This window comes from Ursus americanus, chromosome 16 (genome assembly GCF_024610735.1).
Source record: "Ursus americanus isolate L20-20 chromosome 16, mUrsAme1.1.p, whole genome shotgun sequence".
NCBI classification, from domain to species: domain Eukaryota; kingdom Metazoa; phylum Chordata; class Mammalia; order Carnivora; family Ursidae; genus Ursus; species Ursus americanus.
Window position 1 is genome coordinate 59,144,336 of NC_142142.1, and position 25,772 is coordinate 59,170,107.

The 25,772-nt window shown below is 39.3% G+C and overlaps 1 protein-coding gene across 3 annotated transcripts in view; it reads left to right on the plus strand.

The window, feature by feature from the left end:
* ALKBH8 (alkB homolog 8, tRNA methyltransferase) overlaps positions 1-25,772 on the plus strand; it is a 51,755-nt gene that overhangs the window by 19,104 nt on the left and 6,879 nt on the right. For all 3 annotated transcript variants that reach the window (XM_087868486.1, XM_045797689.2, XM_045797688.2), the window contains 3 exons: positions 11,458-11,564; positions 20,960-21,111; positions 23,426-23,682. In XM_087868486.1, the coding sequence (XP_087724612.1) occupies positions 11,458-11,564; positions 20,960-21,111; positions 23,426-23,682 (516 nt within the window). The remainder of the gene's footprint in view (positions 1-11,457; positions 11,565-20,959; positions 21,112-23,425; positions 23,683-25,772) is intronic.

The following is a 25,772-nucleotide window of genomic DNA, read 5'->3' on the forward strand; positions in this document are numbered from 1 at the left end:
AAACTCTGCATAGTTTGCCCCAGAGATGTTCTGATGCTGGAGTGATTCTCATCGCTTCCTGTATATCAGGAATGACTCATAGGGTACGTCTCTGTTAGGAGTGTGTTGCTTTAACAGACAAATGTTTCCTTATTTTCTGATCCTCAGCACAAATTGGGGGAAGAAAACAAAGATACTTTATGGGGTTTGAAACAACTAATACAGCCTGGACCCTCAGCATCCTGACCTCATCTTTAACCTCAACTTCAGCCCTCAAAATGTATATATGTCGGCAACATTTATAGCCTCAGAAGCCAAGCGATTTCTTCTTCCTTATTTTTATCTTGGTTCCACGCCCCAGACTTTATTCTTCTGCGAGTCCTTGGAATATTTACATTTTGTTAAGTTCTGTCAAATAGATTGTGTCTGCTGTGTAGCTCCTTTCTCCCTTCTCTATCCTTAGAACTTACTTGTGGTATTTCCCATAGTCTCTGTAGTGCCCTCAGCATTGAAAGGATGACGATCTGCCATCCAAGTGGGTTTATATTGTTCCCCCATTTCTGGGTGTGCGTGCAGGGGCGCTTTGTACCCATAGCTGTGGTATGGCTGTGTGTATTGGTGGGGGTGCATTGGGCCACGTCTTCATTTGCCTTTTTATCCATTGTGTCCCTAACATTCAGAACTAATGTGGACAAGTGGATGGATCTGCTGGTTTATGGGCCAGAAGTAAATGCTTTACCTTACTTGGTCGTGTTGGTTTTTATACATTGAGTTCTATTTTCACTTAAGCATTTCCCCTACTAACTTATGTTCTGAAGATTCCAATTTTTGTGTAATTTTCTTATCTTTCAAGATCTCTTGGAAGCCAAAATTCCCTTTTGTGTAAATGGGGCAAATGAGAGTCTGTTGACAATTCTTACAGTGTCCTCCTTCTGTCCTTCATATGTCGCAGTATCCATGCTGCCATTACAGTAAGGATAATGGCAAAGAGATATGCCCGTTCCAGCCTGTCATCTGCTAAAAAAAAATCTTTCACAGCTTGACACCATGAAATAGAACGTTTTGTTGTATTTGGAGCCTTCCAAATACCAATTCTTTTATCTTTTCGGGTAGAATTTGTGCATTTACTTTGTAGCAAGACAGCAGCATTATGTCACTCCAGGTATGTGGAACTAGAATCAAATTCATCGAGTGCAGAGAGCTACAATAGAGGCCCGTTTAGGAGACACAGTAGGAACCAGTGCTTGGCTGTTTAACTGAGAAGTCACTAAAATTTGGGGATAATAATGCATGAATATTACAAACACTTTGTTTTAACCTACATATAAATTCACTTACCAGTATTTTGATATAGGGCCCTTCTTTCTGGGAGGGTCCACAGTCTGCCTTGTCTTTCCAGTTTTCATTTTTTTAAGGTGAAGCAAAAGCTTAAAGAACCTGTGACACCTGAGTGTAGGGTTTTATGTTTTGATGTTTGTGTTTCCAAGATTTTATTATTGAGTTATCACATTTGTTACAACAATTCATTATTTTGTTCCCTTGTACTAAGTCAGCAGCATTCAACCTAACGTATAGAGAAAAAAATCCTGGGGCGCCTGGGTGGCTCAGTTGTTAAGTGTCTGCCTTCGGCTCAGGTCATGATCCCAGCGTTCTGGGACCGAGCCCTGCATCCGGCTCCCTGCTCAGCGGGAAGCCTGCTTCTCCCTCTCCCACTCCCCCTGCTTGTGTTCCCTGTCTCGCTTCCTCTCTGTCAAATAAATAAATAAAATCTTAAAAAAAAATCCTATCTTTCCTTTGTCAATTTCATCAGTTTACGTAATATATCATTAAATTAAGTAACAGCAAAACAAGTGTGGATGGCACAGAGTGCTTGACTTGTTAAGCTTGTAGCTCAGGTGGTGAGAGTGGAAATGCATGAACGTGTTAGAGAGTTGCCTGTGATCAGCACACATTTGGGGCATGAGTATGCCTTCCAGAAGTAATGGAGCATATAGGTTGGTTAAATAGATGTCTCTTAAAAGAGCTTTTATTTCTGTGACCTGCATTTTCCCAAGCAGTGTGGGAGATACAAAATTATTTCCAGCCTTGATTCCCCCCTCCCCACCTCTGATTTTGGACCTGAGTATCCAACTTCCTAAAAGACATTTTTTAAGTCTGAGCTCATCTTTGTTTTCAGCCATTTACCACCCACTGCTCTTCTCCCGTACAAAACAAAACAAGCTTCTGGTCTTCCTGAGTTTCCTGTTCTGTTTGTCCACCAGTGGATCAATTTAGAACCTGGAAAATATTCTTTTTTTTTTTTTTTTTTAAGATTTTATTTATTTGTCAGAGAGAGAGAGAGACAGAGAGAGCATGAGCTGGGAAGAGGGACAGAGGGAGAGGCAGGAGTAGATGCCCCACTGAGCAGGGAGCCCAATGTGGGGCTCCATCCTAGGACCCTGAGATCATGACCTGAGCCGAAGGCAGATGCTTCACCGATTGAACCACCCAGGCATCCCAAGAACCTGGGAAATAGTCTTGGCATACATTTTTATGATTGTGAATTCAAGTACTGTTTTAACTACATCCCACAACATTTTCTTTGAAAAACCGCTCCTAGTGGCATAGCTGTCATTCAGTAAGCTGCATGTATTAAAATAGACACTCACGAAAGCTTCAAGACTTTCAATATGACAAATGTGTCCATCTTTCCCAGAAATTTGCTTATCACCTCCTGTTCCTCAACACCTCAGATCACAGATATTCTCTGGAGTCTGTTATACGGGCATCTTACAGGGTACACCCTGCTGTGTGGCTTCTTTCACTCAACATACTTACTTGAGATGCGTTCAGAGTCTAAGCTTATTTGGTATCTTTTTTGCTGAATAGTATGATAACTTCAGAACTTTTTAACTCCAGTACTCCCTGATAATTTATATCCTTTTATTATTGTGTATTTGAATTATCTTACTTTTTTAAAGATACTTCTGTGGCAGTTACAGTCAGTGTTGTTTTCTTTGTTCTTCATTCTTTAATGTCACACCTTCCATCTGGGGTCATTTTCCTTTTGTGTCATGCAGCACCCTTTACATTTCCTTTACTCCGAGTCTGCTGCTGGCCATTCTGTGTTATTTTTGTCTGCAAGTGTCTTCATTTCACCTTCATCCTTCGGGGGTATTTTCACCAGGGATAGAATTCCAGGCTGGCGGTTATTTTCTCTTCGTGTACGAAAGATGTCATTTACTTTCTTCTGGCTCCCAGTATTGCTTTTGTGACCTTTGAAGGTGACCTTTGTTTCTTTCTCTGGCTTCTTTTAAGATTTTTTTTTCTTTATCTTTTGTTTTCTGTAGTTTCCTTTTGATGTGCCTGATTATTCTGCTTATTTTGATGGGTTTATTTGTTCTCGGGATTTGTGGGATTTCTTGAACCTGTGGATTTTTTTTTTCCATTGGTTTTGGAAAACTCAGCCATTATCCCTGTAGATTTTGTCTCTGTTCTATTCTCCACCTGCCTGTTTTCTGTAGACTCTATTTTGCTTAACCTCTCTTCTGTGTTTGGTGTATTTTTTCTCTCCACACTACTCCAGACAGTTTCTTCTGTCACTAATTCTCTTCTCAGCCACAGCTCATTTGCTGTTAAACCCAGTCATCAATGGCCTCATTTCAGTCCTGGTGTTTTTCTGTTTTAGAGTATCTGCTTGGTTTTTCTTCAGACTTATGATGTCTTAAAAAAAATCATTTCCAGTTCTCTGCTGAAATTTTCAAGCTTGGCATTCATATCTATAAACATGGTAAGAAACTTTGGTTCTTAGCCTGTATCTGATATTTGCATATTTGAGGTCCCTGTAGTTTGTTTCCGTTCTCCTTGCTAGACTGGCTTTTTCCAGGGCAGGTACTGTGGTTTATTCTGATTCAGAATGTCTGAGATGAAGGCCGGTTTTCTGTATTTATAGAAAGCTCACAGACAATTACAATATTTAGCTAGGATTTTGAGTTAGAAAATGCTGAAATGCTAAATCTGTGTAGTATGGACTCCAAAGGCAGTAGGATTTCATAGTAATCCTTCCCAAATAAGTAAACATGAAGTACTGTAGGCCCCAGGGGCGGTTGTAGTCACCATTCAGTTAAATACTCCAGCACCGCGCTAGGGACCAAGGAAGTCAGAGTCTCTGTGTGTTGTGTCCAGACCCTCAGGTGTTTGCACTGGGACTGGATTTGGCATTGGACAAGTTGGGAGAGCGGGATTCTAGCTCATCCCTATTGGTAACTCCTAACGAACCATGGAGAAATCACTTCATTTCTGTGCTTTCTGTGATAGTTTGAAGTTGGCATCTAATTCTTGAATTTCAGTTGTTATACAGAATTGAGAAGAATTTAATAGTAATGACAGCAGCCACTGTAGCTCCCCCTCCTCCTGCCAACGCTGGTGTTACTATGATCATCACCACCAGCAATGAGGTGTTTTCGTTTTCTTTTTTCTTTCTTTCTTTGTGTTTTTTTTGGTGTGTATCTCCTAGTTTGTTTTTTTGTAATTGAGATATAATTGACATATAACGTTGTATTAGTTTCAGGTGTATAACATAATGACTTGATACATGTCTGTATTGCAAAATGGTCACCACAGTAAGTCTAGTTAACATCTGTCCCCACGCATGATTACAACTCTTTTTTGCCTTATGATGAGATCTTTGAAGGCCTCCAGCAGCTTTCAGATATGCACCACACTGGTAGTTACTGCAGTCATCATGCTGTACCTTGCATCTCCAGAATTTGTTTGTTTTATAACTGGATGGTGGTTCACCCATTTCACCTACCCTGCCCTTCCTGCCTTTGGCAACCACCAGCCTGTAACTAGTGGTTTGGCAACCACTCTCTGTACCTAGGAGTTTGGTGTTTTATTGTTTTTTGTTTTTGTTTTTAGATTCCACATATAAGTGAGATCATATGGCATGTCTGCCTCTGTGTGACTTACTCCACTTAGTATAATGCTCTCCAGGTCCATCCATGTTGCTGCAAATGGCGGGATTTCCTTCTCTTTAATGACTGAAAAACATTCGATTGTATATAAAAACCCAACTTCTTTATCCATTCATCTATCAGTGGACGCTTAGGTCATTTCCACGTCTCGGCTGCTGTAGATGATGCTGCAGTGAACATGGGGATGTAGGTAACCTTTTGAGTCAGCGCTTTCATTTCCTTTGGGTAAATACCCAGAAGTGGAATTGCTGGATCATAGGTAGTTCTATTTTTAGATTTTTTGAGGAAGCTCCATACTGTTTTCCACAGTGGCTGTACCAGTTTGCATTCCCACCAACAGTGCACAAGGGTTCTCTTTTCTCCTTATTTTCAACACTTGTGCCATTCCCTTCCTTCTTCCTTCCTCCCTCCTTTCCTTCCTTCCCCCTTCCCCCTTCCCCCCCCCTCTCTCTTTCTGTTTTTCTTTTGATAGTAGACTTTCTAAGAGATGTGAGGTGGCAACTCATTATGGTACCTATGGAAAGTACTATCCTCGATGAATTTTTCTTTATGAGGAGTAATCTAGGGCTAGAGATACACTCATGACTATTATTGTCCTTTTTACTTTAGCTGTGTATATGAATTTTGGTTATCTGTGTATATGAATCTATTGATTTATTTTGCTTAAGGAGGAAAGCTCAGAAAATAAATAAATGGAATTTAGGAAGCCTTCTGTCCAAAAATGTAAGGTACATTACCCTGTTCTTTTCACATAAATTGTTTATGATGAATTTATTCATTAATTTATTTATTCAAAAATATTTGTTCAGCATAATCTGCTAGACAGAATCTAACAAGTAAGTAAGGATAAAATCTCAAAAAATGTTTTTTAAAGGTGAAATGTTTCATTACATTTGGAGCTTTGTCATATGTAAAATAAAACTTAATTTTACTGAAGTGGTTTTTGATTGACTCTCGTTTTTGGAGTCTGATTTTGGATGACGTGGATTTTCACTTCACAGTTCCTACGGAGGAACGTAGCCACAGTGTGATAGATGAAAGCTGATAGTAAGTGGTCTCAGTGCAAACACATAAGCATGATTATAAGCATGATTATAATATAATCATGCTTATAATCATGCATTTTTTTAAAGATTTAATTTGTGTGAGAGAGAGACAGAGGAAGCAGGAGCAGGGGGAGGGGCAGAGGGAGAAGCAGACTCCCTGCTGAGCTCACATTCCAGGACTCTGAGATCACGACCTGAGCTGAAGTCAGATGCTTAACCAACTGAGCCACCCAGGCGCCCCTATATTGTAGGCATTTAAGCTAAGCATTTATAATATGGGATATTCAGTGGTGGCTAAAGTGTCTCCGTTTTAGCATCTTTTCTTTTTCAGGCTTTTCTGTTATGCAAGGTTTCCTTTGCTCTCTTTTGTGCCTTTTGCAGATGTGTTTCGACCATTAAACTAAAAAAATGCGTCCTCTTGTTTTACATTCTACTTGAGCTCAGCCAGATAAAACAGTTCAGAATCATGTGTATTTGGGGGTGGAGATGTAGAGATGGCAGCTTCTATTCATTCTGCAGCTGAGACCTAGTTCTGTAAGGCAGAGTTGTTTTGAGAGGTGGAATTTGCTGACATATGCTCTAAAGTAGATTTGTTTGTGGTGTTTTCTTTTAAAATTTCAGCCTTGTTTTGCTAGTTTGACATGCACAGTACTGCGGACAGGTTCCCAGGTATGTATGCTAAATGCACACGTGGAACCCAGCAGCGAGGGATTTTCACACCAGAAACGTCAGATGATGCTCTGCCCCTCACATCTGCTCTCAGCGGCAGTGAGAGGCCAGTGCGGCAGTGAGAGGCCAGTGCGTTTGGCTGCAGTGCTGTTTTGTTCCTGCATGTCCCAGTCGAGGGACCACTTTGCTGTGCTGTAAAGCACCATCTTTATGTTCAAATGCGGGAGTGTTTCCTCCTCCTGAGAATACTGAGACCTGACCTTTATAATACTGCTCTTACTCCAGAACGAGGGAGAGGAGTTTGATTTCTTTCAGTGATTTTCAAATGAGGGGCCCTGGTTCTTGTTCTTGCCATTGTTTCTTTCCTTTGAGTTTCACAAGACTTGGTTATCTTGAGATTCTGGTTTTCAAGAAATTTAGCAAATTTCAAGGCTCCTGTTTTTGTTGTTGTTTGGGAACCTGTTTTGCTAGTAGGAATCAAGGAAGGGAAATAGGTTGGTTTCAGTCTTTGATATTAACTTGCTTTAAGGAATGGAAACTGAGCAGGCTTATGTGGGAGGAGATGGAAAGGTCATTGACATCAGCTGCTGGTCTCGAACGCGTTCCAGACAAACTTCCTATTAGGTCCTCTGCCCTGGAATAATTTGGCATGTCAGCAGGCTTCTCTTCCAGCTACTTTTCAGCTGGGCAAGTAGACTTCTAGGAGTGTCATTTTTGTAGAGAGACAGAACATTATATTTGTTTCACTAAAATGTTTTCAGTTCCTTGTCTCCCCCACAGTGGACTAACGATCTCATGATACACTGGGATTCTGTATTTGTGATCCAAGGAGAGGATGTAAACAGACATTTTTGACATACCTGTAGTTCTTTGTCAGTAGTTTGTAGCTTCAGTCTTGTCCACTTGCAATCGTGAGCGTGTCTCCTCTCCTTTCCCGCTTGTCCAAACATGGTAGACATGGCCGCAAGGAAGCGTGTGGAATCACCTGTTTGCTGTTTACAATAAAAAGCAAATTCTTACTACATTTGGGTCCAATGACAATATCAGCGCAATTACAGAAGATTTACTTTTGGCAGCCTGTGGGAAACAGGTGGACTTCTCTCTCTTCTCCCTTCTTGGCTGTGGGATACTTTCTTCAGGCAAACAGAGTGACTTAGGACATTCGTCATTCACTGTGAACCACATGTCCTGCTTCATATCGTGTTGTCTCTTGTGTGTATGCCCTTCAGGGTTTCAGGAGGCTAACCATCTCAGCCCCTTTCTAACCAGTAAGGATCCACATTAAATTTGTGTTCTTCTCCAAAGTGGTCCCAGGTGCAGTGTACTCTCCATTTTCCTGTTTAGCCGATGTGGAGATCAATTTATTTCATGTACTTTTCTGTCACGAATCTTCTCTTCACTTGAGTGATAGAGATGGCTGTGTCTGGGGTTTTCATTCAGTTGTACTTTGGATGCGTAAAGGTTTTATAAGATCAGAAAGTCTAAGATTTTTTGTTTACTTGCTTTGAACTGAACATTATCCTCAGTCATGCCCCACAAGCTTCCTGGGATCTTGATCTTTATTGACTCTGCCATCTCGGAAAATAAGGAAAATAGGTAAAACCAAAAAGAGTAATTGGAAAGAAGGTCCTGTGGAGCGAAGCTGTCACATGGCAGAATGATTCAGGAGTTGCGGGGAACATTATTGATTGTGAATCCTTGGTGAATTTTTTAAAAAGTCTTGTTTTTTTCCTCTCTCCCTCCTTTTTTTTTTTTTTTTTTTTTGGTCTTAAGCATTGTTCAGTTAAGATAAAGATACTTTAAATATGATGATAGTGACAATATTTTATGATGGGCTTTTTAAGAAAAATTTAGTTTTCATAGAAAATGTACATTTAATTTTATAAGTAAAAATTACTTTCTTAAATTAAAAAAACTGTACTTTCACATTAGATAACCTGTGAGGTAATAGAAAACATATATGTTGGTCTCTTTCCCCAGTTCCTGGCACAGAACTCCTGAAACACTTGTAAATTTCCTAAGCGATAGGAGTAGTAGGAGCATTTTTTGTTCTAATGTTTGGTCATTCACCTGGGCTCCTGACACAGAGTTCCTAAATCCCTTGGAATATCCTGGGGGATGACAGTGTTTTTTGTTCTAATGAGATGACTCTTAGTGGGCTCCTGGATGAGGGCTGGTCACCAGAAAGACCAAGCTGGGGTTAGAAGCGTGGAATTTTCAGTCCTGTCTCCTATTCTCCAGATGGAAGTGGGGTTGGAGATGGAGTTAATAATTGATCATGCCTATGTGATGAGGCCTCCATAAAAATCCCAATAGTATGGGGTTCAGAGAGCTTCCAGGTTGATGAACAAACACGTGGCAGTCCTAGGAGGGGGGCACACCCGGAGAGGTCAGGGATGCTCTGTGCGCCTTCTCACATCCCTGCCCTGTGCCTCTCTTCCATCTGGACGTTTGTCTGTGTCCTTTATCATATCGTTTTATAATGTTTTATAATAAACTGGTCAACAGTGAGTAAACTATTTTCCTGAGTTCTGTGAGGCTCTCTAGCAAACTGATAATGGTCATCAAGAGTAATAATAAGTATTGTGTATATTTTCTAACCTATATCCCATAATATTTGGCTTAGTTGGTAGTGTATTTTTCTTCCTTGAAACTTGGCTTCTGTATTCAGGACAAGTATTTCCAAATTAATTAGTGTTATGTTCATACTTGTCTTGTTAGTTCTAATCATTTGTTTAAACTAGGATTTCCCTATTTAAAAATCATTACTCTCTGTCGATGGGAGGAAATGTGTTTGAATTTCACAAGTAAATAGGTACTATTTATTTGTCACACATGTTGAGTGTTAATTAGCCAGAAACTGTAACCTCTTGGTGGGCAAGGACATGTCCCTTGCTCAACATTGTGGCCTTTGATATCTCAGACAATGAAAAATAAGTACTTACCTAAAGTTCGTTCTTTCTTTCTTTCTTTCTTTCTTTCTTTCTTTCTTTCTTTCTTTCTTTTTCTTTCGAGAGTGAGCACAGGCAGAGGGAGCGGTGGGCAGAGGGAGAAGCAGGCTCCTCGTTGAGCAAGGAGCCCGATGTGGGACTCGATCCCAGAACCCTGGGATCAGGTCTTGAGCCAAAGGTAGACGCTTAACCAGCTGAGCCGCCCAGGCGTCCCTCTCCAACTTTTCAGTATGAAAATTTTCATACAAAAAAGTTGAAAGAATTGTACAACAAACACCTATATACCCACCACCTAGATTCTATAGTTAACATGTTAATATATTTGCTTTATCAAATATCTGTCTATCTGTCCATCCTCTTATTGGTATATTTTACTTATACATTTTGGGAAGTTGTGGGTGTCCATGCACTTCACCCCGACAACTTCTGAATTCATCTGCAGTGTTCTCAATAGAATGTTTTTAGAGTGTGGCTATTTGTAATTACATGTGATCATTTAGAACAGATAATTATTAGAAAATGAAATGCTGTCATCTTACTTTATTTTCCATACTTCCAAGGGAAGAAAGCAGCTTAGATCTGTATAATTCTTTGTAGTTTATGAGGAATTCTCATGTCTGTTATCTAATTTGGACCAATAATATTGCTGATAGTAACGGTAGCTAACAGTTAACTGTGCCAGGTACCATGCTAACAGTTAACCTTTAACAAAGATGCTAAATTCTGCTCATCCCACTGATATTTGGTTGGCATATTTATTTTTCAAGGGGATTGATTTGTTCACTTAAGAATATTTTTTAGCCCTGTGACATGCCTTTTAAATTCACATTTGTCAGCTGCTGCTATGTTTAGACTGAACTCTTTGGTGTTTGGGTTCCTGAGGACAAAAACAGTTTCTTGGGTGTTGTATCTTTATAGGTTGTTATCCATAATATTTATCCAATAAATATCCAATAATATTTCAGCACAACTTAGGAGGAGTTGCTGAAAATATTCCTGTGTTCTTTGATTATCTCTTATAAATTAGCCTGTAATATCCAAAATGTTGAGTGACTTTAAAGGCAAAACGGGTTATATGAGAATAGGTATCTAATGGTTGTTTGGGGGGTTATTAATTTTTAATATCCTATGAATAATTACAGCTGCTGTTTTTTATATTTATTGTGTGCCAGATTCTGTGACTTATTTTGCATCGCATTTTTAATTCATGTAACCAGCCTTTAAAGGCTGCCTCCATGAGGCATGGAGGGGTTAAGTGGCTTGTCCTGAGTCATGTGGCTACAAATGGAAGAGTCAGGAATGAGTGTTTCAGCTCCAAGTCCTAGCATTTGACCACCGCCCTAGTGTTTTGCATCCTCAGGCCACCTGCGTCATAATTTCCTGGGGTAATTGTTAGAAATGCAGACTCCTGAGCCCCATCCTAGACCTGCTGAGTTTGAACCTGTGGATGAAATATGTGTTTTAGTCGTTCATTGATTTTTTTTCAATAATTTATTTTATTTATTATTTTAGAGAGAGAGAGAGTATAGGAGGAGGGACAGAGAGAGAGAGAGAATCTCAAGCACACTCCCTGTTGAGTGCAGAGCCCATCGTGGTGCTTGATCCCAGGACCCTGAGATCATGACCTGAGCCAAAATCAAGAGTCAGACGCTTAACTGACTAAGGCACTCAGGTGCCCCATTCAGTTGATTTTTATGTGCTCTGAAGTTTGAGGACCACTCCCCTATGCTCTTCTATAAGAAGCATAATCACGTTTTAATCTCTATTAACCTAGAAAGATAGCCAGAATCAATCATACTTGTTCTTGGAGTACATGGTGTTTTGGATTCATCTTTATGCATTCATCTTTCCTTCAAGATTGTCATGGATTTTAAACACCCAGATGGTGTCACAGTGCCAGTCATGTTGCCTCGTCGGAGTTTGCTGGTGATGACCGGAGAATCTAGATACCTCTGGACACATGGGTATGTATCTAAATGACCTTAGTGACAGAATACCTCTTGCTTTGTGAGAGTTCTCAGTCTTTCCTGCTTGAGCCACCAGAATCACGCCCCTTATCTGCACATTGAGGTGTCCAGGTTTTAACCCCCACGGACATCTGTGCCCTTTTATGGTAAATAGTGACCTTTTATTTTGATGAAATTCAAGTTTAATGGAGGGTTGCAAGCATGGTATAATGAACTCCCTTCACCTTTCACCTAGATTTACCAATTGTGAATATTTGACCATGTATTTTATTGCTCTCATATGTTACCATTATTATTACTATTGCTAAATCATTTGAGAGTAAGTTGCAGACATCATGATCCTTTACTCTTACACCCTTCATTGCGTATTTCCTGAGAGCAAGGATATTCGTTATATCAGGGGTTGGCAAACTATGGCTCATTGGCCAAATTCAGCTCTGAGCCTGCTTTGTGCGGCTCTTGAGCCAAGAGTGGTTTTTATATTTTTATTTGTATTTTTAAATTTATTTATTTTTATTATAATTATGATTGTTATTTTGGTTTTTACGTTTTTAAAGTGTTTTTAAAAAAACAGCAGAGAATAGAAACTGTATGTGGCCCTTTTTACCTAAAAATGTTTACTATTTGGCCCTGTTTTACAGAAAAAGTTTGCCAACCCCTATGGTATAAAACCTCTATACAACTCAAATTCAGAAACATCAACATTGATAAAAATACTCTTCTACAATCCATCTTCAGATTCTGCTAGTGGTACTTATAGTATAGTACGTTGAAGACTGCCAGCAGTTACAGGAGCAAAACCAGATTTCACTGAGGGACTATTGCAGTAGGAGAAAAGGGATGGCAGTATAGAACTGGGCTGGATTCCACATACAACAGGAAAAGTCGGAATAGATAGCCGAGGGGGTGGGGGCGGGGCTGGGGCAGTGCCAGTGGGTGGCGGGCATGCCCAGGATGAGCCAAGTTGGGCTCAGGGGAGTCCGACTAAAGTTTGGTCAAGCAGAGAATCTTTGTTAGTGGTTTGTAGTATACTGTCCCTCTGATCCAGGACTCCGTCTGTGACTCTGATTAGTTGTCATTTCTCTGCAGTCTTTTTTACTTGGAAACAATTCCTCAACTTCTCTTTGTCTTTCTGGACGTTGGCACATTTAAGGGGACCAGTTATTTTATGGACTGGCCCTCAATTTGAGTTTGTTTGATTGAATCTAATCTCAAAGAAATGGGTTATGCACTTTCGGCAAGAACATAGCTTTAGCCTTTAGAGGAGAAGCATCGCGCTACTAAAATTTACGTACCTTCTGCTGAAAATACTGCTGAGTTCTGTGCTTATTAATAATGTCCTGCTTGGAGATTTTTAACTGATGCATTTAAGAAATCAAGGAAGTGAACACGCAAATGATTCTGTAACAGGTCCTGAATGTGAACCATAAAAACAGATGGCCTGATTTTAAGCAATGAGGCTTAAATTTACCTGATTTGTTTTTCATGGCCATCTAAAATATTTTCACTTACAGTAAATGAAAATCGTGAGGTGATCCAGTGGTTTCAGGTATTTCTAGAACTGAGAATATTCACATTTTCTTTTTTTAAGTTTAAGCATTTTTATGATCGGTACATTTAAACTTAAGAGTAATGGTATTTCAGCAAATACAAAATGAAAAATTACTTTTCGTAGGCCTGTGTTATAACAGGTTTTAATCTACTCTGGGCACTGCTACTGATTAATTCTCCTAAGCATCATTTCGATCACATTATTCTCTTTCTTTCTTTCTTTTTTTATTTTTTAAGATTTTATTTATTTATTTATTTGAGAGAGAGAAAGCGCACGCTTCGTGCTGGCGAGCATTGGGCGGGGAGGGGCAGAGGGAGAGGGACAAGCAGACTCCCCACTGAGCACGGAGCCCAACATGGGGCCCCTTCCCAGGACCCTGGGATCATGACCTGAGCTGATGACAGACGCTTAACCAGTTGAGCCCCAGGCGCCCCCAATCACATTATTTTTTTGGTTCAAAGCATATTATGTGGTTAAATGTTAAGAGTAATTATCTCTGGAAGATTGAATTGCAGGCAATATTTATTTTTAAACCTTTCTCTAGAATCAGAATTCTTTACAATAATTTCAGGGGAGAAAAACCCTCAGTATTATTTTTAAAGACTTCCATTGATACCCATTGCCTGTAATGTGATTGTGCGTGTGTATAGGGAAGAGAAGGAGAAAGGGAAAGTGTAGGGTAAGGAGGGAGGGGCTACAGGTAAAGACAGGAATAGAGAGAGGCTGACCAAATAATGACGTACCAATTATGGAGTATTATCAGCATCAGAATCTCTGGGTGGACAGGAGAATAGGTTGAAAAAGCGCATTTAATACACTTAAAAATATGTATAAACCAAGGAAATACACCTTGATAAAAAAAATTTTTTTCTTTGATCTCTGGGCTGAAAACGGGATACCACTACCGAGGCACAGGAATTGAAGAAGGTTGATTTGGGGCCCCTGGCTGGCTCAGTCAGTGGAACATGTGACTCTTGATCTTGGGGTTGTGAGTTTGAGCCCCACGTAGGGGTGAAGTTTACTTTATTTTTTTTTTTGTTAAAAAAAAAAGAACTTTATTTTTCTTTATTTTTTATTCAAGTATAATTAATATGTAGTGTTATATTAGTTTCAGTGTACAATATAATGATCTAATGTTTACTTTAAAATAAGAAAAGGTTGACAGACTCTGTCGTGTAAGGTTAATTCCAGACTCTCATTTCAGTCTAGTTCAGATTACTGTTGTAGCCACCACGGCTTAAATCAGAATGGCCGCCGGCAGCACCCGAGTCAAATCCAGCAATCAGGCATGTTCTCTGGCTGGCGGTGGTGGTCTCTGTGGCAGCGTTTTTATAAATTGCATACATGTAAAAATCAGGAGCTTTCACCTAAAAATCTGAGCCTTCAGCTTCTTTTGAAAATTGGGCAATCTAACAACATTGGGCCCTCGGATGCCTCGGCCCTGGTTGGAGACCGTCTGTGGGCTTCTGTAGATGAGGCCTGCATTCTCAAGCTCTCTGCAGTTCCCAGCATGTTCTGTGGTGCCCCACACTAGGGCTGAGCATCGGCTGTCACATAGCACTGTGCTTGCACTGTTTTGCTTATGTTGGGACAGAGCCGCTTGGAAATGAAATAAATCTTGTCTGCATTAAGAGTGGGAAATGGGAAGCTAAAATGAATGGGAAAGTTTTCAGAAAAGTGGAAGAGAACACTTTGTTGTTTTGAAATGAAACCATTCATGTGTTTAACAGCGAACATTGTGTTTCTAGACAAACCCACGTGCTTCCCTCCTTGAGGTTATTCGACTGACTTGGCAGGTGTTTATCTATAAGTTTATTTAACTCTCCTTTTAAATTACTTTTGGAGCATTTTCTTTCTGCTGAGCCTTGTTCTCAAAGTTTCACACAATTAGCTCACTTAACTCATACAAGTCACAGTGGAAAGTTTGTTCTGTGGTTTTGTCCCCATTTTTAAAGGAAATTGGAGCATAAAGAGGTTATGTAACTTTTACAAAGTCACAAAACCATTAAGTGGCAGAGCCAAGATGAGAAGCCAGGCAGTCTGGCCTCAGGATCTGTGTCCTTAACCTTGTGGTTCCAGCTGGCCTTGATTGCTCCCTCTGCTCCAAATTCATGCTGTGCCCTCTGGCCTTTACTCTTGCGCCAGCCCTCAGTGCAATAGATTTCCTTTTACTTTGTTTTTAACATAGAGCTCAGCTCTTACTTCCTTATAGTATGTAAAACCTTTTCTGGGTACATTAGCCTGAAATAATTTCTCCCTTGAACTCCTAAAGATTGTATTGTCATCTTCTACCTTGAGATGTCTCTTCTATCGAACTATTATTTAAATCTAAAAAATGTTTTTATCTTTTTATTTAATATTTTTTTCAGCTAGATTATTAATTTGAGTAGGGAGAGAAAAAAAGATGTTCAGTAATGTTTAAAGAATTCATTAATCTTTAACCTATGGATTACCTACTCCTAAAAATCTGAGATTGGTGCCGAAAGCAGTTAAGTACTGCTTGGCCTTTGTTTAAGATTTAATTCTAGGCAAGTAAAGTAATTGACTTAAAAAGCCTGTGATAGAGAACTACTTGGTCCTCAAGAGGGAAATTTATTTGCTAATAAGAGTTTCAAGATACTCATTGTTGTGAACTATCATGACTGTGTATAATACCATAGTTTTACTCATTTTCCTCTATCATGGTAACAATCATATAAATTCAGGCAATGTTTGCTTTCTTTTTACTTCTAAAAAAATTGCCTTTGGTGCAAGCTCTTTTAAAAGAGCCACTCTCCTTATGTGTTTTATGAGACCAGCATTACCCTTACACCAAAACATGTCAAGGATGTTACTATAGGAGAAAATTACAGACCAATATCTCTCGTAACAGGTGAAAAAACATCCTTAATAAAATTGGAGAAAATCCAGTTGTACGATATATAAAAAAGAAAGTACATCATGACCAAGTAGAGTTTATCCCAGGACTGTAAGATTGGCTTAACATTTTGAAACCAAGCCATGTAATTCAAGACATAAAAAGAACAAAAGCGAAAAAAATATTCAATCATCTTGATTGATGCAGAAAATGTATTTGACAGAATTCAGCATCCGCTCATGATAAAAACTTGGCAAAGTAGGACAAGAAGGAAACTTTTTCAAGCTGATAAAGGGCATTTGTGAGAAACCCACAGCTGACAGCATATTTAATGGTGAAATATTGAATGCCTTTTCCTAAGATACCCAACAGGGCAGGGATGTCTGCTCTTGCCACCTCTTTTTAATATTACAGTGGGTGTTTTACATAGTATAATAAGTCAAGAAAAAGAAATAACAATCATAGGGATTTGAAAGGAAGAAGTAAAACTCTTTATGATTGTGGGGTAGAAAATCCTAGGAAGTCTACAAAACAAGTGTTAGAACTAAAAAGTGAATATAGCAAGGTTGTAGCCTACTAGGTCAATATTCAAAAATTAATTTTTGAAAAATGAAATAAAATGCTTTTTAAAATATACATACCACATTTTCTTTCTTCATTCCTCCATTGATAGACACTTAGGTGGTTTCCATGTCTTGGCTGTTGTAAATGATGCCTCAGTGACCATGGATGCAGATATCTTTCCAAGTTAGTGTTTTTATTTCTTTTGGATAAAGATCCTATAGTAGAATTGCTAGGTCACAGGGTAGTTCTGTTTTTAAGTTTTTGAGACATCTCCATCCTGTTTTCCACAACAGCTGCACAAACACATTCCCACCAGCAGTGCCCCGGGGGTTCCTTTTCTCTACACTCTCGCCAACACTTGTGATTTCTTATCTTTTTGATAATAGCCACTGCAGCAGGTATGAGGGGATACCTCAGTGGGGGTTTTGATTTGTATTCCCCTGATGGTCAGTGATACTGAGCACATTTTCATGTGCCTGTTGACCGTCTGTATGTCTCCTTTGGAAAAATGTCTATTCACATCCTCTGTCCATTTTTTAAATGGTTTGTTTTTTGCTATTGAGTTGTGGGAGTTCTTTATATGTTTTAGATATTAATCCCTTACCAGATAGATAATTTAAAATATTTTTTCTCATTCTGTAGGTGGCTATTTCATTTTGTTGATGGTTTCCTTCATTGTGCATAAGGTTTGGTGTAGTCCCACTTGTTTATTTTTGCTTTTGTTGCCTTTTGGGAATTCTAACAACAGATTGAAGAAATAGTATAATGATGACAAAATGAAAATTGAGAACTGAAATACATTACATTTTTTCATTTTAGGATCAAATCTATTTTAATTATATGGTTGAACTTTCTCTTTTTTAGATGTGTTGAAAAAACTTACCTGGCCCCTGATAAAGAGAAATCAACAACCTAAATATAAAATTATGCTTTTTAATAATTTGCTAAGATCTTTCAGGCTTAGCACATTCCCTCTGACTGTAAAACCCACCTCTATAGGGGATAGATTAGCTAGGGTATATGAAGCAGAAAACTTAGAAGATTTAAATCTTAGGAATAAATTTAACGAAAGTTGTGCAACACATATACACTGAAAATCCTGAAACACTGCTGAGAGAAATTACAGAAGACCAAAATGAATGAAGAGGTAGAGATGCCATGATCAGGGATAGGAACTTAATATTGTTAAGATATCAATTGTCCCAAGCTGATCTGATGTTTCAGTGTAATTCCAATTAGAAATCTTAAGACTTTTTAATAGAAATTGATGAGCAGGGGCGCTGGGTGGCTCAGTTGGTTGGGCAGCTACCTTCGGCTCGGGTTGTGATTCTGGGGTCCTGGGATCGAGCCCCACATTGGGCTCCCTGCTTGTCAGGGAGCCTGCTTCTCTCTCTCCCCCTCGGCCTGCAGCTCGCCCCACTCGTGCTCACTCGCTCTCTGTCCTCTGTGTCAAATAAATAAAATTAAAAAAAAGAAATTGATGAGCAGATTCTAAAATTTATAAGGAAATGTTCTTGAAGCAGAACAGTGTTAAAGGATTTATTTTACCTGTTTTTAAAATTTACTGAAGCTACATAATCGAAAAGTGTGTGGGATGTCCAGGTGGCTCAGTCAGTTAAATATCTGACTCTTGATCTCAGCTCAGGTCTTGATCTCAGGGTTTTGAGGTCAAGCCCCACAATGGGCTCCATGCTGGATGTGGAGCCTACTTGAAAAAAAAGAAAAGAGAGAGAGAAAAAAAGAATGTAGTGTTGGTGTATAGACAGACCAGTGGGGCAGAATATATCCACATATAAAGGTCAGTTGATTTTTTTTTTTTTTTTTGACAGAGAGAGTGAGTACATGTAGGGGGAGTAGCAGGCAGAGGGAGAGGGAGAAGCAGGCTCCCCGCTGAGCAAGGAGCCCGATGTGGGACTTGATCCCAGGACCCTGAGATCATCACCCGAGCTGAAGGCAGATACTTAACCAACTGAACCACCCAGGCGCCCCAAGGTTAGTTGATTTTTGACAAAGACACCAATGCAATTCAGTGTGGAAAGGAAATTTATGAACAGGTGGTGCTGGAACAATTGGATGTCCATGTGGAAATAAAATGAACCATGATCTGCCTCACACCATTTACAAAGAGTAATATGAGGTAGATTATAGATTTTCTTCAAAGATTTATTTATTTATTTTGAGAAGGAAAGCCCGAGCATGAGTGAGCTGGGGGAGGGGCAGAGGGAGAGGGAGAGAGGGAGCGAGAATCCCAAGCAGACTTTACACTGAGCATGGAGCCCAACCTGGGGCTCGATCTCATGACCCTGAGTTCATAAACTAATTCGAAATCAAGAGTCGGATGCTTAACCGACTGAGCCACTCAGGTTCCCCAATGTAGAGCATAGATTTAAATGTAAAAGTGAAACTTATAAAACATCTAGAAGAAAATACAAGAGAATATTTTTGCAACCTTGGGGTAGGCAAAGTTTTTTAAAGAAAGATTTTAGAACACACTATAAAAGAAAAAAAAGATGAACTGCGTCAAAATTAAAAAACTCGTCAAAAAATATTATTAAAAAAATGAAAAAGCATGCCACACATGGGAAGAAAATATCCAGAATCCATATATCTAACGAAGGTTTGGGCTTAAGATTTGAACAGATCCTTCACCAAAAAAAGTATCAATGAATGGCTAATAAGCACCCGAAAAGATATACAACATCATTATTCATCAGAGTGGTGCAAATTAAAACCACAATTTCAGGGGCGCCTTGGTGGCTCAGCTGGTAAAGCATCCGACTCTTGGTTTTGGCTTAGGCCATGATCTCCTGGGTCCTGAGATAGGGCTGCAGGCTCAGTGGGGAGTCAGCTTAAAGATTCTCTCCTTCTGCTTCTCCCTCTACTCACGCATGCACAATCCCTCTCTCTCAAATAAATAAATAAATCTTAAAAAAAAATCACAATTTCATACCACTTGCCACTCACTAAAATGACTAAAATTAAAAACTCAGGTAATACCAAGTATTGGTGAGAATGTCAGGCAGCCTGGAACTGTTCCATTATCTGTTATTTTCTGATGTTGATATCCTTGACCCTCAACTAGATTTCCTTTACTAAGAAAGATGTATTCAAAGCTACAATGATAATTATGTATTTGTCTATTTCTCCTGTTATTTTTTGTTCACTTTTTGCTTTATGTATTTTGATGCTATGTTATAGGTTACATGCATACAAATATGCATTGTTTTTATATATTCCTGTTGTATTGACACTGTTGTTATTATGAAATGTTCCTTTTTGGGGCGCCTGAGTGGCTCAGTTGGTTAGGCATTGGATTCTTGATCTCAGTTCAGGTCTTGCTCTCAGGGTCATGAGTTCAAGCCCCATGATGGGCTTCATGCTGGATGTGGAGCCTACATAAAAATATAAAATAAAATAAAAAAGGAAATGTCCCTTTTCATCTCTAGTAATATTTACTCCTTTGAAGCCTGCTTTGATTAGGATAGCTATACCACTTTTCTTTTAGTTTTGCTTGGAACATGCAAAATACTTGTCTTCTGTATGTTATATCTTTTTTTCTTTTCTTTTTTTTTTCAAGGTTTTATTTATTTGAGGGAGGGAGAGAGAGAGAGAGGCAGAGATAGTGACAGAGATAGCGAGAGAACACAAGTGGGGAGGAGAGGGAGAAGCAGGCTCCCCACTGAGCAGGGAGCCCAACATCGGGCTCCATCCCAGGACCCTGGAATCATGACCTGAACTGAAGGCAGACGCTCAATTGACTGAGCCACCCAGGTGCCCCTATATCTTTTTTTTTTCTATCTTGATTTTCAACCATTCTATGACCTTATTTTAAGGTGGGTGTCTCTTGTAATCAGCATGTAATTGGACTTTATTTTTTTAACCCATTCCGACATTCTTTGTTCTTTAATTGGATGTTGTAGTTGTTTTACATTTGCATAATTATTGATTGGATTTAAGTTTACCGTTTATGTGTTTTGTCTTTGCTCTATCTGTTCCTTTTTTTTTTTTCCTCTTTCTCAGAATTGGTATTAATCAAGTATTTGTGGGCGCCTGGCTGGCTCAGTCAGAGGAGTATGCGACTCTTGATCTTGGGGTTCTGAGTTCATGCCCCGCATTGGGTGTAGAGATTACTTAAAAATCTTTAATAAATAAATAAATATTTGTTATTATTCTATTTGCATTTCTTGAATAATTTGTTAGTGTACATTCTTTTAATATGATTACCCTGAAGTTAACTTCTTAAAAAATACAGACTTCTATTTCTTTGTTTTTTCTACAATGCTTAACAGTTTGGCGAACCCAGCAGTTATTTGCCATTAATTCTTCTAAATTTGCTCTGTTTCCTTAATATTTTTAAGAGGACATGAAATATTTTTATGAATACGATGTTAAATAAATTATTTTGACTGTCGTTTTTAGAATCACACCCAGAAAATTTGATACTGTTCAAGCATCCAAGGGTCACAAAAGTGGAATTATCACCAGTGATGTTGGAGACTTAACTTTAAGCAAGAGGGGAATAAGGACATCATTTACATTTAGGAAAGTGAGGCAAACACCTTGTAATTGTAGTAAGTATATAATTTTGGTTCCACTGTAAAATGGAGTAAATCTAGTGTAAAAATCTTTTAAAGTCCCATCAGAACCAAGGAGAGCTTTGTCTTAACTTCTCTAATGGCATTTCTCATATTTGTATAGTGTTGTCCTTAATGTAGATTTTTCTTAACTGCCCCCAATGAGTTTATATTCCTTGAAGGCAGGGACTGCATTTTATTCATCTTTATTTTTCCTAACTATAGTACTTAGCCATAGTTGGACGCCAAGTAAACATTTTTTTACATTGAAGTCACAGTTAAAAGAGTGCTAAATAAAATTGTAGGACGTTAAAATATCACTTGTAAAAAGTAGGTTTTATTGGAAATAGCTTGTTAGGTTTCTAAATTACTTCTCATTAACCCAACAAGGAAGTTAGAGATGACAAATTGCTCCATAGTAAGTAGATAACTCTAGGGGGATAAACAGTGGTTTGTGTTTTGGTCAATTTGGAAATCTAGGAGGGAATAACAGAAATGCTCAAAAACTTGTCAAAAGGGTGTTATTTTGAATTATCTATACAAGTACATCATGACGTGTATTTCTTGGACTCATTGAACAAAAATCTCTTTCATTTTGTAAGTAGTATCTGTTAGAAAACTTGAAATTGCTATATTTGATATCTTTTTTTTTTTTTTTTGCTAAATCTTATATCTTGATGTTAGGGAAGCTTAAAACAGATTTTTGTTTCTTTTGCTAAAAGTGTCATTGAGGCCTTGAAACATCAAATTTTTTTATCAATTAAAAAAAGTGTATTTCATATTTGTTGAGTGTCTGACACGGTCTGTAGTTTTACAAGATACTGAAAAATAAAGCACGACTCCTGTTCTCGAGGAACCCGAGGTCTAGCTCGAGAGAGAGGCTAGTTTTCTTCTGCAGAGATTTCTTTGTTGTGGACGTTTATTGAATGTAAGGCATGTTGTAGAAGCTCTGAATGTATATTCAGTTTACAGATGTTTTTCACGTTTGAGGCTTTTTGGATACTTTTGGTCAAAATTTGTGAATTTTTAAGGATTAGGATTGATCCTTCCTTTAGATTACTTAGCTGTTTATAATTTCTAAAAGAATAACATGTTACTAGGGCCGTTTTAGGGTCATAGTAGTGCGTGCGGTAGTGTAATCCTGATGTGCCAAAGATACAACGTAACCCGTCTGTTGGGATCTGCATGTGTTAGAGCCGTCAGGCTTTCTTAAATGTCCACATGAAATGTTTAGAGCTGCCCTTCACACAGTAGCAAAGACTAGCTCTCTCCCACCCCTTTCTCAGGGTTCGGCGCCCTCTGATCAGAGTTGGGAGAATTCCTGAGGCCGTGAGGGCTGCAGCCCACTTCTGAGCTGCCACATGACTTCTCGTTATTGCCTTTGTCCTGACTGTGGCTTCTCTGGGAGCACCGCTCCTCCTCCTGTATTTCCTGCAGTAAAAAGATGTGTCTCATAGACTTCGGCCGAAGATAAAGGGAAATTACGGTGTAGCAGAGAACAGGCAAGGATTTAAAATGAGCGTTAGGCATGATTGCAGGGAACAGGGAACAACTTCAGCTTTCATTTAATTAGGATGTTAATTAGGATAACAGTGTATCCTCATTTTCCTTTGTCATCTCCTTGACTTGATGGTGTTCTCCTTAGGGTGTGCTGATCCTAGTGAAGGAGGTGACGCCTGTAGTCTCTGAGATTGTGGGCTCGCGAGTCCCCACTGGCTCCGTGACTTACCGTTCTTTATCACTTCGGGATCATTACTTGGCATTCTGGGCTTCAGTGTCCTCATCTGTAAAAAGGACACAGCAGTACTGTCTCATGGTGTTATTGTGAGACTTGAGACCATCCGTATAAACTGCTTCAAATAGTGTTCATTAAATGCTTGTGATCATAACCAAATGACACTTTGCTCCTAGGTCTCGTTGTTTTTCCAAGAGTGCTAGGGCCCCAGAACTCCTGTTTCCTTTGCTCACCAAGAGAAAAACCCTAACTCCTGTTAATTCAGCTCCCATCAAGATGCTTTCCTAAATGAAAGGACCCTTAATCCCAGGATGAACTAGGCATCTGCATTAGAAGGCCTGCAGAATTGCAGTTCATGTCTTGTTGTAGATGGATTTTTCCCCTTTTTCTTTAGACCCCTCACATGTGTAATTGGACTCGTTAGGTTAAGAGCTATTTTTAAACTGATAAATCAGAGCCTGCTTACCCCTAGCCACCAAATTTGCATTGATTTGCTTGTTCTTTTAAGAAAACGTGATACCTTATGAATCACTTGGATAAAAATGAAAGGTTTATATTGCTTTATTTTTTCATTAGGCTACCCTGTGGTCTGTGACAGCCAGATGAAGGGGACCCCCCCATCATTCCCAGGGAGTGCCAGAGAAGCCTCACAGCTGGAGCAAGAATACGTCCATCGAGTCTATGAGGAGATTGCTGGGCACTTCAGCAGTACAAGACACACCCCGTGGCCGCGCGTCGTGGACTTCTTGAAAGCTTTGCCAAGTGGTTCATTAGTGGCCGATGTTGGCTGTGGGAACGGAAAGTATCTCGGCATCAATAAGGAGTTATATATGGTAAGTCGTTGTTGCTCCTGGCTCTCTTTTGGCTTTATTTGTTAGGTTATTATCACCTTCTGCCTTATGGTATAATGCTGTTTTTTAGGTCATTGCCGAAAAGTTATAACCAACAGACGGAAAATTAATGAGCACTCCTATTCTTTTGTCGTGTATGTGTATGTTGTTCTCCTCCCTTTAGATTTTGCTTATTTTATCAGTAAAACTATCTTAAATTTATAAAACTCCTTACAGGTCAGAAAGGATATTTAGAGAAGCCACTTTCTTTGCTTAGATCGCCCTAAGTATGAGAACGTTAAAGCTGGTATTTTCATCTGTTTTAAATGAAGCAACTGAGATTCACAGACTATATTATTCCCCTGATGGCATGTAATTAGGGGACATAACTGAAACTTGAACCCATGCCTCTGATGCCAAATATAGTGTTCTTTTATTCACTGTAGGAAAAAATAAAGGTTACTATTTATTGGTGTGTTACTGTTGAGGAAACTAGGGCTTAAGTGGCTTAAACCATGTGACCGAGGTTATAGCGCAAGGCCCAGGATCTGAACCTACTTGTTTCTTGTGCCACATTTCTGTTTCCAGTTGCTATTACTTACTTTCCTACGGTCCACCTTTTTTTTTCCTGCTATGCTGGGAAGGAAAACATTCTCCCTACACTGGTAAATATTGTAAATACCCATATCAACGCTGCTCTGGGAGGACTGAAGCTTCCCTTTCTCAAGATTAGGGGCCGGAGGACTAGAGTAAGGAGGATAGGTAGGGACAACGAGAGCAGTCCTCACTCAGGGGCTCTTGGAGGCCGTCATGTTGCACATCTCCTGTATCTTTACCTCCTCCTCCCTGTATCTTTACACAACTCCGTGAGGAAAGTAAGTCACTGCTGCTCTTGGGGGAAGGCAGAGTTCGTGCATTAAGAGACAGATAAAGCATAGCTTGTCATCAAGATAAGACATTAGTATCCATGTATTGTCGTCATGTCTACAATTAAATTTTAGTTTATCAGGAATAAGGTCACTGTTCATGTGGAAGAAGTAGGTTTTGATGTACCACTTAAAATCAAAGTGATATCTTCTGATATTTTAATCTTCAGGTATCATCCAGAACGTCTCTCAGTGAGCTCTGCTCTGCACCTTCTCGATGCTAACGCACAGTTTTACCGAGTCAGGCAGCACCTGTGACAGCGAAGCTGGGTTGAGGTCAGCCACACTGACGTAGTCATACTGATCGCGTTATCCTGTTCTTAGTGAGAGACATGATTTCCTGGTAAACTGAGCCCCAAAATCTGAATCTGTTCAAGAAGGAATACACTTAGAAGAATTAGAAAATCACAAGTATAGTCACTTTCCATTATTTGTATTCATTTTACAGTTGGCAGTCTGCGATTCGCAGAGCCTGCTATGGTGTCTGACCTCCCGGGAAGGCTCAGTGGGTGTTGGTTCAATGCAGGAATGAGACGCTCGTCTGGCTGGAGTTGTGGCTTTCGTTACACCAGAAGTGGAGTTACACATGACCAAAGGGAAGCAGCCGAAGCTCCAGCCTGTATATTTGCGTGTATTTTGAGCAGCTGTCTTTGAGCTTGAAAATCTGTGCATTTTTTGATATTCATGAGGGAATGTGACGTGGGACATTCATTCTACGTGTTCAAACATAGGATTGTCTCAGAATTAAAAATACTGTTTATATTATTATCACATGCTTCCTTAACAAAATGTACTTTTTAAATACTAGCTTAGGCTCTCATGGAGATCGTTTTATAAGCTGCTTTTCATTTGTTAGGTATCTTCAGTTACTCTTCACTTCTGTCTTCAGCACTGGCTGCTGCCTTTATGTTCAGAGGTAAATTTTGTAAGCAAGGACTTTATACCTTCATGAGACTTGCCGCCTTTATAATCATACCAACAATAGATGAGATAGTACGTACCCAGAGCTCAGCCTGGCTTGCTCACTAAGTGATGACTCTGTGCATTGGTCTCAGACCGCATTCGGTCCGGATGTGTTTCTCAGGTTAATAAGTACTTAATACATTGTAGGGACTTTCTTGGTTGGTGTGAGTAGTTGGGATGAAGATCTAATAATAATGCCAGTTA